Genomic DNA, 16,805 nt, shown 5'->3' on the forward strand with positions numbered 1-16,805 from the left:
TAGGGTAGGATAGAAATAAGATTCATATTGAGTTTGCTCATTGGAAAAGAGGTTTGAAAATAACAATGAAATTTGAGGTAGACATATTTTGGAAATTATGTATTTATTTATTTGTTTCTTCATTTATTTATTTATTTATTTGTCAAACATGTATAGGATAGCAGTAGTTTGTATAGACATGACATAAATAAAAAGTAATGATAAAAGAGGACAATAGGCAATAGAAACGGTTGGCACAGTGATGCATTTATGTATCTCTTAGGAATGGGATGAGGTCGACTGTAGACAATCTAAGATTAAAGTTTGGGGTTTGGGGAAGAAATCACAGAGGCAGGTAGTACATTCCAGGCATTGATCACTCTATTGCTGAAGTCATATTTTTTTGCAGTGGAGTTTGGAGTGGTTTACATTTAGTTTGAATCTATTATGTGCCCGTGTATTGCTGTGGTCAAAAGTGAAGTAGTCATTGACAGGAAGGACATTTTGGTATATGATTTTATGAGCTACATTTAGCTCAGGTTGGAGGCGATGTAGTTGTAAATTGTCTATTCCCAGTATTTCAAGTCAGGTATTTTGTTGCAAGTGGAGGAGTGAAGGATTCTTTGTGAAATATTTATGGACTCTCTCAATAGAATAGAATAGAATAGAACTTTTATTGGCCAAGTGTGATTGGACACACAAGGAATTTGTCTTGGTGCATATGCTCTCAGCGTACATAAAATAAAATATACATTTGTCAAGAATCATATGGTACAACACTTAATGATTGTCATAGGGGTCAAATAAGCAATGAAGAAGCAATATTAATAAAAATTAATTAATTTAGAATTAATTAAATTAATTAATTAATAAACATCTCAATTGTACTAATGTATGATATGCAATGCGGGTTCCAGAGAGGTGAGCTGTATTACAGAATTGGTCTAACAAATGTTTTGTAAGCTTTTTTGTAAGGCAAAAATGCCCCCATTTTTGTGAAAAAACGGATAAAAAACGGACCGTTTTTCAAAAGAAGAGGGGCATTTTTGCCATCCCCAAGCACCCAGGATTCACTATAGGCTTCCCAGACCCTTTGCCCACTCCCTTTTTGTGAAAAAATTGGTGGAAAACAGTCCCTTTTCTGCAAAAATGGGTGTGGTTTTGCCAAATTACCCCATCTAGCATGACTGGAGGAGGAATTCTTGAAGTCCACTAGTCTTAAAGCTTCATGTTTCAAGACCCCTGGGTTAGGGGTGTAGGGGTCTTCAAACTTAGCAGGTTTAAGACTTGTGGACTTCAACTTCCATTCCTGAGCTAGCATGACTGGAGGAGGAATTCTGGGAGTTGAAGTCCACAAGTCTTAAAGCTGTCAAGTTTGAAATTTGTAAATAGTGTACATGGTTGTAAAAAGTATACATGTTTGTAGAATGTATTCTGCCACACTGGTATTTTATTAAATAATATATTACTACACTATTTGGTTCAGAATACTTTCCCCCTTGTTTTCCACCTCTAAAATCTAGGTGCGTGTTATATTTTAGTATGTTTTATACTCCCCAAAAATACAGTACTGTAGTGAAGAAGCGACAACCCAATCATAGATCTGTACTATTTTACTTTGAATTTCTTTTTTTGGTTGGGGGTTTCAACTTGATTATCTAAATGACCATTTTCCCCATTCTGATTCTGTGATTTAGTGCCCCCTGTTAAAAATGGTACATGGAAGATAGGTCTATCTCATTATTCCAAATTGAGATATACCAGTACTTGTTTTATGCCTACATTTATGTCATGTGTTGGTGCTTCGTGACTTGAATGTTTTCTTTGCCAGCAGGAACATCAGCCAGTGAATTTTGTATTTGTAGGAAGTGGAGGGGGGGGGGGTGTTCCTTATTAAAACAATTTTTTAAATGTTTTCAAACTATACCATATAGAATAATATGCACAATATCATTCTGCATCTATTTTTGTTACTAAATATATCAAGTTTATCGAGGTGGGTTCTAACTTAAGTTGCTTCTGGTTCACGTGGCCACGCCTCCTAGCCATATAATAATTAATAATAATAATTTATTGGATTTGTATGCTGCCCCTCTCCGTAGACTCGGGGCAGCTAACAACAATACGGAGTCTACGGAGAGGGGCGGCATACAAATCTAATAAATAAATAAAATAAATAAATATGTGTGCATGTGCAGTAAAAAAGCTGAAAACAAGATGGTGACATATGCGCAGTGCTGGGAACTCTGCTTCTGTTCATGCACAGAAGAAGAAAAACCCAGGGAAAAATTCAAAAAAAAAAAATCAAAAAAGTTGAATTTACAAAGATGGTGACATCCACGGACTGGCACCGATAGAACCAGTTCTGTGACATCATCATGACATCACCAGCATGTTGCTACTGGTTCAGGCTAACCGGTCCAAACCAGGAGGAACCCAGTTCTGAAATGTATATGGGAAATCATTCATATTTGAATAACATACCAATTTCTTTGCTGCACATTACAGCTTGACGGAGATTTCACCGCTAGATTCAATGGAATGATGTTAGAACACAAACACTAGAACAATCTATAGGATTTCATCAGGTTGTGCCTGATAATTGCGGGTCCCGTCGACTAAACAATGTCGTTTGACGGGCCCCAGGGGAAGAGCCTTCTCTGTGGCAGCCCCGGCCCTCTGGAACCAACTCCCCCCAGAGATTAGAACTGCTCCCACCCTTCCTGTCTTTCGTAAACTACTCAAGACTCACTTATGCTGTCAGGCATGGGGGAGTTAAGATATTCCTTCCCTATAGGCCATTACAAGTTATGCATGGTATGTTTGTGTGTATGTCTGGTTTATAATAAGGGTTTTTAGTTGTTTTATTAATTGGATTGTTACATGTTGTTTTTTATCATTGTTGTTAGCCACCTCGAGTCTACGGAGAGGGGCGGCATACAAATCCAATAAATAAACAAACAAACAAACAAACAAACAAACGAATAAATAAATAAATAAATTGCACTTACCTGTTACAAATGGCATATCCACTAACAACTTATAGTTTTTCTACAGTCATTCAATCAGTGTTGTGCCAAAATAATAGCATAGAGGGCAGGCTTTACAACACTTTCTGCAAAGCTGAGAGATATTATGAATACATTATAAATCACTTGGAAGGAAACTGTTGCATAATTTTCATTGCTTACCTTCTTTCCTCTCTAATTGATACGATTACAAAGTTGTAGATAAATGCTCCTTTTTCAGTTTCATTCTACAGGGCTGTAAATTATGAGGTGAAAATCATGCAACTTTATTTAACTGTTAGTCTCTTATTTTAATTTTCACTCGCACTTTTTCAGATACAGTTGGTCTTTTTAGGCAGGCTGAGTGACCCTAAGAATGTCCAGTGATGAACTCTCTCTGTTCCTGGACAGTTTCAATGGACTGCCATGTGATTTAGAAACTCTTGTAGTCTTAAGAATGATGCCAGGGGAGGTGATGTTTGAAAACATGATAAGATTTAAGCTTATTTTCAATCTGGATTCGGTTTGAGTAAACCAACTGCCTAACAGTGATTTTCTCACCTGCCCAAGATGGGTAAATAAAGCAAGAGAGAATAGAATTGTTGGAATAGAATGTTGCCTGCTTTTGTTTCCCCCTAGCAGAATGGTAGCACCCATTCAGAACTCTCTCTATTCACACACTGAGTTGTGTGGTGGAAGACCTGCAGATAACGGAAAGAACTGTTCTACGTACCACTTCACAGCATTCAAAACAAGGAGCTTTATTTACTTTCTGGCTCTGCTTTCTTCCCTGCTGTTCTTCTGCCTACAAGATGGACAGGGTCTTGCTGAGCTGGACCACTTTCCTGTGGATGACAGGTAAGGTGTTTTTCATCTTTAATTGCATTGTGGATTAAGAACTTTTTGGATTGTAAATGAAGATTTTTAGATTTCTTTGCAGGCTCGCTGTCTCCTTGCAGGCAAAGAGAGCAAGATACTGAGCAAATCGAAAACAGTGTATTTGACATACAATCTTTTTTCATATATCAATAATATGCACATTTCTTCATCACATAACTATTTCAGAGGTTCCCCCTCCCCTTTTGAACCTCTCCTCTTGATTTGATTCAGTGAGACTTAATCTGAGAATAAATTGCCACACTATTTTGTGTGATAAAGAACATAAATTACTGAAATATTTTTTCTTTTCCTAAGGGTGCTATTTCTGGAATTTCTTTGTAGTTGATGCCATGCAAAGAAATACATTTTGCAAATCTACGGAGAATATGGAGAATTAGCATGATAAGGGCAGGCTGAAGATTCTTTGAGTTGCAAGAGAGGAAATAGTTTCCCACACAAATGTCTTGATTTGCAAAGTGGACATTATTACCCCTTTTGTCTATATACCCCGAATACAAATTAATATATTCTATTCTTTCATAAACATTGAATAATCTGCAGATTATAAATCTATAATAAGTACCTTTTTCAGCAGAAGGACAAAATCATTTTTAGACCATCCTTTTTAAAAAAATCACTTATATAATCTAGCATGATTTGATATGGAAGGGAAGGGGTGGGGGTGATTTGGAATGGTGAAGATTCCAAATAATATCAACCAATCAAACCTTCCAATTCTTGTCTTAGGCTGCAATTGTCTTAAGAAAATAATAAGACTAATAAGCTTTCAGAAAGTTTACCACCTATTATTTACTTCTCTACCCCTCATTATTTAATTATCTACTGTTGACCTCTCCGCTTTTCTAAGAGGTCTGTAGCACACTATTGTGCCTACCGTCCCTGTCTTTCTGTCCTATTAGCCTTTTTATCACTTCTTTATACTTTGTTATGTTAATACAAACTATAATTCTATACTTGTTTGACCAATATAATACATAAATAAAATTATAGTTTTCATCCATGTTTACAGCTTGCCTGCATAGGAAAGTTTGTGATTTCTTTCTATCAAAGATGTCTGATACCCTGAAGGTCCCAGATTATCTATACTTCCTCCTATTTTGTGGAACCTCTATAAATAGCTATTCTTACTTTTGAAGGCAACCTTCACTTTGCCTTCCAAAGCAACTACCCTCAGTCATTGAGCCATTCCTTTTCCAAATTGCTGAAACTGAAGTGTGGTAATGCAAGCCAGGAAGCTCTGTACTTGTGTTTTCTAACACAACAGCGGTTTAATTTAGGTAGGTTAGGGAGTGTTACATTAAGGCGAGCAAATGATAGCCTACTTGAAGCAATCCAGATAGCTCTGTACAATACAAACTAATTATTGGTGTCCTTGTACAGTGAGAAGAGGTGATTAGAGTCAGGTGTCATGCAATGCCCAGTTGCTGACACAGGGATAATGATGGCATTCTGGTGAGTTTTTCTGCCCCTATTTCTTCTCAAGGAGGTATCCAACTTTGCTGTCTACTAACTGAAATGATGTCTTTCACTAAATAGCATGGATATATTAAAAAAATATAGGGCGGGACCACATAAAGTACATGAGGGTAATCCTAAAAAAATTAAAAACTAAAGACACTTCAACATTGTGTACTATGCCTTTATTAATGATTCTGAAAGTATATATTGCATTATTTTCTTCTAAAACTGCTACTTTTCTTGTTACTGCTTAGGACGTCCTCAGAAAACACACCATCTAGATTTGCTTTTACCAAATCTGTGTTACTGTATAAAATGATATACATAGTAGTGTACATTAACTTTCACTATAAGTAAAATAATCTATTACTTTTACACAGCAATGTATACAATTTAGCAGAATTACTTTCAGAAATCATACCTATATAAAAATGATGCCTGAAGATGCCCTGAGGTAATTCTGTTCCTGAAGGGGTAAAGAAATCTTCAGGTTCCCTACAAGATTGGCATTTCTATGAGCAGAATGTCATCTAGTCATTTCTACTAGGAGTGGTGGAAAAATATTATTTTGTGTCTAAGTATAGCTATAGAGGATTCTGGGAAGCTGCCAGTAATGCAATACTGAAGTTATATAAATGGGTTTGGGTTTATGGAAGTACATATAAGATATAAGAACATATATGAAGCAAGGATTTTTAGGATAAAAGGAATTTGGAAAAGATTACTGTTGGTAGTATTTTTGAATAAATAAAGAAAAAAATAGGATTGGCAGTTAGATCTGGTAAAGGTCTGCCATTCATTCATTCATTATTTCCTCAATGTCTATGGTCCTCCACAATTACTTAATTAAAATTACCATATTTTCCAGAACATCAGATACACCTTTCTCACCCCTAAAAGAGGCTGAAAATTTGAGTGCATCTTATACTCCAATGTAGCTTTTACTAAAGAGGTGCTAATGAGTGAATCTTAATTGCTTTGCTAGCGAAGCGATCTTCCCTTTGCCTATTTTTCTATTTTTTTCTCTCTTTAAGCAAGTAACCTTCTGCCTTTTTTCCCCAAGTGCTAACGAGGTGCTAACAAGTGAATCGCTCTTCCCTTTGCCTTGTTTCTCTTTTTAGAGTAGAGGTCTTCAAACCCGGCAACTTTAAGACTTGTGGACTTCAATTCCCAGAATTCTGCAGGCTGGAGAATTCCGAAAGTTGAAGTCTGCAAGTCTTAAAGTTGCCAAGTTTGAAGACTTCTGTTCTAAAGAGAGAAAGAGAAAAATGAAGTGTTTTAGAAACTGTTTTTTATCCCCACTAGGAGATAAAAAGAAGCATGTGTACTCAAAACTAGCAAACTAATGGGCTGAAGGACTAGCCAGGTGAATACCTGGTAGGCTAATTATTTTTCCCTATTTTCTTCCCCCCAAATTAAGATGCCTCTTATACTCCGATGCATCTTATACTCCCAAAAATACCCTATATGCTGCCCACCTCACTCCATAAAGTGATTCTGTCAACTTAGTTAACAAAACCTAAGGGTTGAAATCATCCTAAAACAAAATGATAAGATAAAAAAAAAACTGGAAGAGAATCAGACAAAGGACTTATACAGCACATTCATCTAATTTCCTGGACTAGCATCTGAAAGAAAAAACATGTCTTCCGGGTATTCTTCTGGTAAAATAGGGCTAATTAATTTCATTTGTGGGATGGGAGGATTGTTCCACAGAGAAGGTATTGTTTAATTGATAGAACTTGATATATGTTAGCCTTGCCAGGTTGTATATGGGAGACAGAGTAAACTGGAGAGCTATGATTCCACAAATAATGATACAGTATGCCAGGAAGAACTTCATAGGTAACTACTACTATCATCTTGAATTGAACTTGGAAGCCCAGTGTCAGCCAGTGCAAATCATGCATGAATAGTTTAACATGAGTGCACTAAGATGTGGTCATAACTACTTGTGTTGCCATATTCTTAATAAAGAACAGTTTCTGGGTGTTCTTCAAGAGAGGGTTGGTTGCTGATCATAAAATTCCATAAGGTAGTTGTAACACAAATAAAAAAAAATGTTTCTATTTTAAATCTCCTTCCAATCACCTTCCTTAGAAGAATACTAATATTAGCCCTTTGAGACGATGGGCGGGGGGTGGGGGGTGGGGTGTTATCCCTGTTCAGTTCTTCATGCACAATTTTTTATAACTTAGTCATATCAGTTTTACTTTTTTGGGCCTAAATTGTGCCAAATATTTGAGTCTTTTCTTGTTTGAGCCTTGATAACTTTAGTTTCCTTTTTCCTAGTTCTTCTGACTATTTCCCTTTTCAAATGTAGTGACTAGAACTGAACACAGTATTGGAAATATAGGTGATTATAGATTGGAATATACCGTAAGCACATTTATAATGCTGACAATTTCATTTCCCATCTCATTCATAATAATTCCATAGCATAGATTTGTATTTTTTCATAACTCCAGATGAGTTGACATCTTCATCGAGTATCCACTATGACATTAAGGTCCATTTATTTATTTATTTTATTTATTAATTGGATTTGTATGCCGCCTGTCTCTGAGTACTCGGGGCAGCTCACCATTTCTTGTTAGTTATAAATAGCTTAGACCAGTGATGGCGAAACTATGGCATGGGTGTCACAGGTGGCACACAGAGCCATATCTGCTGGCATGTAAGCTGTTGTTCTAGCTCCGCTACAACATGATGTGTGTGCCGGGCAGCTGATTTTTGGCTCGCACAGAGGCTCTGGGAGGGCACTTTTGGCTACCAGAGAGCCTCCGGGGGGATGGGTGAGGGAGTTTTTATTCTCCCCCAATTCCAGGGAAGCCTTTGGAGCCTGAGGAGGACAAAAGACGAACCTACTTGGCCCACCGGAAGTTGGAAAACAGTCCGTTTCTGGACTCCAGAGGGCTTCCGGGAGGTGGGGAAAGCTGTTCTGGCCCTCCCCAGACATTAAATTATAGGTGTGGGCACTTGTGCATGCATGATAGTTAGCACACACACACTTTAGGCACCCAAGGAAAAAAAAGGCTTGCCATCACTGGCTTAGACACACCATTTGGTATATGTGATGTTTGTTTCTTTTCCATATTCCTTGTATATCACTTTAATTTAAATTGATAATCAATTGCCAGTTGTCTGATCAGGCATCCAGCTTAAAACACTTCACAATTTTTGTTTTTCACCACTACATGATTTGGTATTAACTGCACATTTGACCAGCTTCACTTCTTATTTCTAATTTATTCCTAATGCCTAAACAAATTAAAAAGAATTAGCACCACATAAATGCTTCTCCATTTCATTTAATGTCATTTCTTTCTTTTAAGAAAATTGCCCATTTTTTTCTTCTTTTTGCTTTTTTATTAATCAATTAGCAGTCTGTTATTTCTTGATTACTCAGCGTCTGATAAAGAATTTAGTCAGAAACTCTTTGAAAGTCCAAGAGTACAATTTCAACAGAATCACTTCTATCAATGTGGTATTCTAAGAATAAGTAACATATTTATGTTCAGAGGTGAAAAACTCTAATCAGTTTTTTAACTAATAGAGTTTAACTAATAGAGATGGCGTAGTGGTTAAAGTGCAGTACTGCAGCTACTTCTGCTGATCACCAGCTGCCAGCAGTTTGGCAGATCGAATCTCAAGCAGGCTCAAGTTTGACTCAGTCTTCCATCCTTCCGAGGTCGGTAAACTGAGGACCAAGGTTGTTGGGGGCAATATGCTGACTCCATAAATTGCTTAGAGAGGACTGTAAAGCATTATGAAGCGGTATATAAGTCTAAGTGCTATTGCTATTAAAGATAGTGATTGCCATTGTAGCCCAATGATTAATTATTATGGGGTTTCTTATGATGTCACATAATATGCTTGTTATCTCAGCCTACTTTAATTACTTTGATTCTTCCCAGAGAAAATTAGTAATGTTTTGGGTATGTATTATATATATATCCCCCCAAAATACAAATATTTCATTTAATATTTCTCTGTAATCAAATAAATTGTATAAGTTGATTCCTTGGACATTACTTGCTTATCATCTAGTTAAAGCTGTACTTATTACCCTTAAAGGTTTTTCTGTTACCATATATGTTTTTCAAATTGTTATTACCTTACATTTTTTGTGCACTGGTTTGTGCCTCTTATTAGATCAGGCTTTCAGTCACCTGAAAGAAATTTAACTTTTACAGTTTTTTATACAGTACTAGAGAATTATTGCTGGTCTATTCTTGAACTTGGATAACTTTTTAATAATTTATTTGAGGCTCAATTTGTGTGGTTTTAAATAATCCTTGTGGAGAGATTTTGCCCTATTGAGTTTTAATTTCAGTTACTTCTTATCCAGGCTCTTTATTTTTCACAATTGGTCTCTTATGGTGAATTATTGCTGCGAAATCAATAGTTTTAAAAATAATTATCAATGACATCTTATCTAAAGTTCCCACAGAAACTTGTAGGCAATATTTGCTGATGCTCTTCCTACAAAAGGAGAGGATTAACCTAAATAAGACTAAAAGGCATTTTAGGCATGTCATTATTAAATGCTCTTTATCATTTCCACATTCTGAATTGAACTTGGTGCTCAGCAAAATTGCCTATCAGATTCCTGGAAAAAGTCCCACCTGTCTCTTGCAATCTTTACTATATCTCGGAAAAGGGTGGGTTCCTCCCAGTTTGATCCGTTTCACCCAAACTGGTAGTGAGACCCATTGGTGACATCACGTTGATATCACTGACCCGATTTAGTCGGTGCCGGTCCGTTGGCACCGGTATCATTTTTTAAAAAAAAATCTGATTTTTTTGGAATTTTTTTTCTGATCATGCACAGAACCTGAATTTACGGCACTGTGCATGCGGTCGCCATCTTGTTTTTAATTTTTTTAAAAAGAAATTGGATTTTTTTTTGCAACTACTTAGCATGCCCACGTGGTGCGCCCGCGCAGCACAGGAAAAAGTGACTGGCAGTGAAGTAAGTAGGAACCCACCCCTTGACAGATCTATTTAACAATGCTCACGTCCTTCAGAAATTTGAGGCATCAACTAACCTTAGGTAAATCAGGAAAGTATTTGTCTCTGACAAATGACAACCAAATCATCAATTTTCAGATCATCATACAATTGCTAAGAGGTGAAAACTAAATCACATATGACCAACTGGATGTATGAAGCCAAATATTTTCTGGAATAAACCCATGAACTCAGGTCAAACTCCATCCCAAGGATTGAAAATGAAAGAATATAGTATTATAATCCAGTGAATTTTTGCACAAGCCAGAAAATAAGGCTGAAGAATAAGCAAAAAGTATACAGAAAAGTAGATACTACACAATCTGATAGTATACAAACCAGCATCATATCTTATTCAGTAAGACACAAAGCTTCCTGGCTTGTATTGATGGTTGAAATGGGTTTCTCAAGTTACTTATATGCATATAAAAGAAGTATAGAGCACATGTGGAGAAAATGCTTGGATGAAGAAAAACACTTATAACATCATTTTTGCCAGTGTCTTTAATAGTTACCTGGAATACATTTGAAACCGTTAGATTTCACAGGATTAATACAAAATATGCTCTATAGAACAAAAAATTGTTAATAGCAATTGAAAATAACCAATTGAGATCTATTGTTTCCTTTCTTTTCTTTTTATGTTCTTTTTTTGATGACACTGCTGCCCTTTCTTTCAATTGTGATGATTTGCTTTCTGCATTTTGAGATGCTTCCCTTCTCCAACCCCCCAAAAAATCTTTTTATGTGCAGTATTAGCCTCCTTAGGAAATGCTGCAATTAAAAGACGGAGTTCTTTACAGAGATCTGAAGTAACAACTGTACAGTAGCTGTGTATAAATCTCCTGTAAAATAAGCCACATAAGATTATATTCTGAATTTTATTTTTAATCTTTTTTTTCTATACAGTATCTTTTATCTTTTCCATGAAATATACAAGATGTCTTAGAGTAGGCTAAGTTTGTTTGGCCCTGGCTCATATTGTAATTCTGGAAACAGCAGCTCATTTCAGTCAAATTGCAGTATATTTAGGTTACCTACTTCTTTTTAACTGCTAATGAGATATATTTTGAATTCTCTTGACACTGGTGTCTTTCTTTTTAGTTGAATTCCTAAATTTTCCTGGTATAATTACTTATTTCAAATGTGTATTTGAATCTTAGCACAATGGGGAGAGATTTTTTTCTATCGACCTGCCTATGGCATCTGTCAAAAGTGTCCTCCCCTTTCAGTGACTAATGCCATGCTGCTGTGATCTGTCTGTATATTTATTTTACGGTTTCTTTACCAGTTTAAAAAGGAAAGCTTGGAAATTTAAAAAAAAAATGTAAGTAAAGCTGAAAACAAACGCTTGAAATCCGACTTTTGTGATAGAAACACCTTTTAATACTCTGATACTGAGGTAGTAACTAAATGGTTATTTAAAAAGTTCAGAACTAATTCATCAACATAGTTGCCATGAAATGTCACCTTTTATGGATTTGGCCAACATAGTGCCTTCAATATTTGAAGTAATAACCCTTGTGACTACTTATCAACAATTGTTGATAAGTAGCTTAAAATTAATGAATCTTAGTGATTTGTTTGAAGCAACTCAGAATTAAGATTAGCCACATTTTGCTTCAAATTAAATGTCAAGCCATGGTTGAATGAAAAGCAAATCTAAGTCATAAATATGACTTGATAAGCCATTGTTATTTATGGTAGCTAAAACAGCAACGTACTATTTTCTATCATTAAAATTCTCTGTTATCTTGCTATCCATGTTCTTTTGGCATAGTTTCTTCTAGCCTCACAGCTAGATGATAAGTCTTAGAAAGCAGCCATCTCCCATTTATCATCTGGGAATGGGCATACTGAGTAGATGATATACAGTAGTCCCTCACCTATTGCTGGTGTTACGTTCCAGACCTGGCCGCGATAGGTGAAATCCGCGATGTGGAATTTATCGACTGATAGTACTTATTTAAGTATTTATATTGTAATTGTTTGGTAAGTTTTCATTTTTTTAAGTGTTTATAAACCCTTCCCACACAGTATTTATTTTAGATACAGTATTTAAATACAGTATTTACAATTTTAGATTTTTATTTATTTTTTGAAAAACCTGCCGATCGAGTTCGGCGGGCTGTTTAAATCTGCCGATCAACTTCCTCAGAAACCCGCGATGAAGTGAAGCCGCAGTAGGTGAAGCGCGGTATAGCGAGGGACTACTGTATACCTTACAAGTTTGTAACGTCTATGATTTTGCTTTCTAGCTGTGACTGAAGCAGTGCATGTTAGGGTGCTCGACAAGAAACAGGTAGCAATGCTGTTTCAACCGATCGTGCTTCGATGCCATTTTTCAACGTCTTCCACACAACCAGCTGTAGTGCAATGGAAATTCAAATCCTATTGTCAAGATCGCATGGGAGACGCTCTGGGAGTTGTCTCTGCAGGGATCCAGGCAATAAACAAGAGGAACTTGGAATGGGATCCGTACCTGGACTGTGTGGATAGCAGGAGAACAGTCCGCATTGTGGCATCCAAACAGGGCTCGGTGGTCACGACGGGAGAGTTCTACAAAGGAAGAGAAATCTCCATTCTCCATGGTAATTCAATCTTCTTACCATTTTATTATGATTAAAGTTTTTCTTTGGCTATTATGAATAGTAGTACAGTATATAAAATGAGATAATAGTATACTATGTTATAAATAGTACATCATGTTATGAACAATACTGTATATTATCAATAGTAACATATAAAATGAGTAGCATACAAAACCAGTAGTTTATAAAATGAAAGCTAGTTTGGTCTAGTGGGTAAGACATCAGGCTAGAAAGCAGAAGTTGTTAAAGTTGTTTAAGTTGACATAGCCATAAAAACCAGCTGGTTGGGTGACCTTAGATTAGTCACTCTCTTAGTCCAGTCCAGCTCAGAGAATTGTTGTGCGGAAAACAGGTAGAAGAAGGTGTGTTGGATATGATCATTGCCTTATTTGTAAAAATAATAAATTCAGATACCAATGAATAAATAAATAATAAGTATATTTTATTTTAGAGCGTAGTATAACATTTTAATTATAATTTATTATAAATATTTAATAGCACTCTTCACATACCCTGTAAGTTTACATTTTAAAGTAGCTACAAATTTGAAAAACATTACTATGAACAGGATAATTGTAAATGATGGCAACATAACTATATTCTAAATAATGTAGCAACAATTATCAAAATTCTTAAAAACATAAAATGAAAAATGATATTTTACTCATCAAAAAATAAACACAAAAGACACTAGGCAAATTTTTGGGGACAGCATGACAGAATTGTGAGTGTTATTATTGAGAAGAATGATATAAAAATAGTTAATTTCTTTCCTGAATAGAAAACAGCTTTAAAAGCTTGTAACAGCTAAACAGTTTTACTATTACGCAGAATTTTAAAAATGTAAAGTTGTTTCATTGCATTAATATTATTATATACTTTTACCCTGGGCATAAATGATTTTATGTTATTGAAATTTTATTCTCACTGACTTTATTCCCAATATCATTGATTCTTGTTTTAAGCATTTAAGAGGAAATAATTTTCTGTACATACCACTCATGAAAAATTTACATAAATCTGGTATACTATATCTTGCGTTTGTGTCCACAAGCTCTTTAATTTTTTCCAGATTTTCTTGTTTAGCTATCGGTTTCTTGTCCATGAGTGTAAAATTAGTAATACATAAAATAAATTTAAAGACATTCCAAATAAGTAAAACATTTGCAAGCTTTTGCTGAATGTATTTAATAAAAACAATCAAGTGACATTGCATCTGTATGGAATAAATGCAGATAAATGATAAGACAATGGGATCAGTTCATTGAATTGAGAAATCAGAGTTCAGTTCGCCCCTCATCAAACTAGTGAGGATTTAGGGGATTATGTTGCTCAAAATACAGGATGTTTCTAAATTTTCTTGAATTAAAGACAACATGTATAAGGATAACTTAGCCATAGGTATCCTTTAGTAAATGTTGGCTATTAGAATGGAATTATATACCCTTAGAAGTGGTTTAAAGCATCCTGTCATGCATAATTCAGCATCTACAATTTTGTGTAATTTACCTAGATCAGTAGTTCTCAATTTTTCTAATTTATTTATTTATTTATTATTTATTATTTAGATTTGTATGCCGCCCCTCTCCGCAGACTCGGGGCGGCTCACAGCAAGATACAACAATTCATGACAAATCTAAATATAATTTAAAATATTTAAAAAACCCATTAACTAAATAGTACATCATGTTATGAACAATACAGTATATTATCAATACGCCCATGACCCCTTCATACAGTTCTTCATGTTGTGGTGACCCCCAACCATACGTCTAGCACCAATTCTCCCAATAGAGCTTTAGGCTTATTGGCAGAAAGGTCAGAGGGACACCCCCACTGTAAGCGCCTGATTAGTCGGATTGTAAAAAAAAATGTTCCAAGGCGCCAAAATAGAAGCTTTAGTTCCTAACACCATGGGAAATTTGTCTTTTCCCATGGTCTTAGGCAACACCTGTAAATGGTCGTTCGACCCCCAAAGGCGTCCTGAAGGAGATCCTTCAATATAAGATTTCATTATGCATGCTGAAAGAAATCAGCTTGTTTGGGTACTGCTCAGATTTTGAAAGCTTTCTGAAGGAGGTACTATTGTTGCCAATAATTGTACTTTCCTAGGTTTATAAAATGTTTTAAATTAAGTCACTTTGTTTCCTGATCTGCTAATAGTACAGAAATGCTCTTATTCTGTAATTTCATGTTATAGCACAACCTTTTGTGTGTTAAAGGTTGAAATGACCTCACCCTGCAATCTCCCCCCCCCTCTGAAAATGTTATTTTACTCTCACCAAAGTGTTTCTATATTGGAACAAGCTGTTCCAATCTTACTAGAAGTGTCCCACCCTGAAACAGGCTGTTCTGACTGTGGAATGATTTTCAGTGTGAGATTTTAGGATTGGAAAATTCCAGTCTTATAATATTTAGCGGATCTCCACTGGATGAGCCTGTAATCACTTTGAATAAAGATTTTTTTTGAACCTATTATTGAAAAGCATCAGATCAAGATAGTCTAATTCAAATTTCTGGTGCAAAATATATTGTTATTTATTATTCTTATGGTTATAGACTTATAAAAGCTTGTTCAATGACTGTCAAAGTCATTGAAAAAATTGACTTATGATCATTTTTCACACTGATAATAATAACAATAATAATAATAATAATAATAATAATAATAATAATAATAAAAATATTTGAAAATTGAAAACCATCGGAATTGACAAAGTCTCCATTTGTCAATTGCAAAAGGCCGCTTTACTGGGATCGGCAAACATAATTCGCCGCTACATCACGCAGTCCTAGGTGCTTGGGAAGCGCCCGACTGGTGATGAAATACGAAATCCAGCATAGTGATCTCATTTGCTGTGTTGTATTGATAATAAAAATAATAATAAACATTGATTTATAATGCCCTTTTAACAAAGGGCATGACACAAGCCATATACAACTAACAAGGACAGACAGTAGGCAATACACACACTTAGCTAAAACACAACTAATAAAACCACAAAACATGTTTAAAACATTCCCATCTTCTCCAATTTCTTTTCCTCTTGCTGATCCCCAGAACAAGGATGTTTCAATCTGCTGAATCAAAGAGGAATGTATTTAGTGCCTTGCGGAAGCAGAGAAAATTCTCCCCTACCCGAAGCTCCAAGGGAAGACTGTTCCACAGACATGGGGCCAGATCTTGAAAGGCCCACAATTTTGATGTTGCTGTACGTGTCTGTGGCGACCCCGACCCTCTGGAACCAACTCTCCCCAGAGATTAGAATTGCCCCCACCCTCCTTGCCTTTCGTAAACTCCTTAAAACCCACCTCTGCTGTCAGGCATGGGGGAATTGAGACATCTCCCCCGGGCCTATACAGTTTATGCATGGTATATTTGTGTGTATGTTTTGCTTTTTAATAAGGGTTTTTTAGTGACTTTTAATTATTAGATTTGTTATACATTGTTTTATTATTGTTGTGAGTCGCCCTGAGTCTACGGAGAGGGGCAGCATACAAATCTAATAAATAATAATAATAATAATAATAATAACAACAACAACAACAACAATAACAACAAGAACAACAACAGTCAATCGACCCTTCCCTGCCGAACATAGGTCCCTCAATGGTGTGCTGTGTATCAAGATAGATAGGTTGCCAAGTAATTTGGTGTGTTTGAGCACAGGGCCTTAAATACCATCACTAACAGTTTAAATTCTGAATTGGCAACTAATGTAGAGATCTCTATGAGAGGCTGATGCATTGGATGATCTGGAGAGATTTAGAACCACCCGGAAAGCACTATTGTACCCCTTTGACAATTGTTAAGTGTTGTACCACATGATTCTTGACAAATTATCTTTTTCTTTTA

General features: G+C 35.7%; 1 protein-coding gene across 3 annotated transcripts in view; it reads left to right on the forward strand.

Moving 5' to 3' along the window:
* The first annotated feature begins 3,643 nt into the window (after positions 1-3,643).
* ILDR2 (immunoglobulin like domain containing receptor 2) overlaps positions 3,644-16,805 on the forward strand; it is a 76,583-nt gene continuing 63,421 nt past the window's right edge. The window contains exons 1-2 of one of the 3 annotated variants that reach the window (XM_070750193.1): positions 3,644-3,845; positions 12,617-12,949. In XM_070750193.1, coding sequence (XP_070606294.1) covers positions 3,800-3,845; positions 12,617-12,949 — 379 coding nt within the window. In that variant the 5' untranslated portion in view covers positions 3,644-3,799. Of the gene's footprint in view, positions 3,846-6,692; positions 6,712-12,616; positions 12,950-16,805 lie in introns of those variants that run through there. The other 2 variants (XM_070750191.1, XM_070750192.1) reach the window with 2 other exon arrangements.

This window comes from Erythrolamprus reginae, chromosome 4 (genome assembly GCF_031021105.1).
Source record: "Erythrolamprus reginae isolate rEryReg1 chromosome 4, rEryReg1.hap1, whole genome shotgun sequence".
Classification (NCBI taxonomy): domain Eukaryota; kingdom Metazoa; phylum Chordata; class Lepidosauria; order Squamata; family Dipsadidae; genus Erythrolamprus; species Erythrolamprus reginae.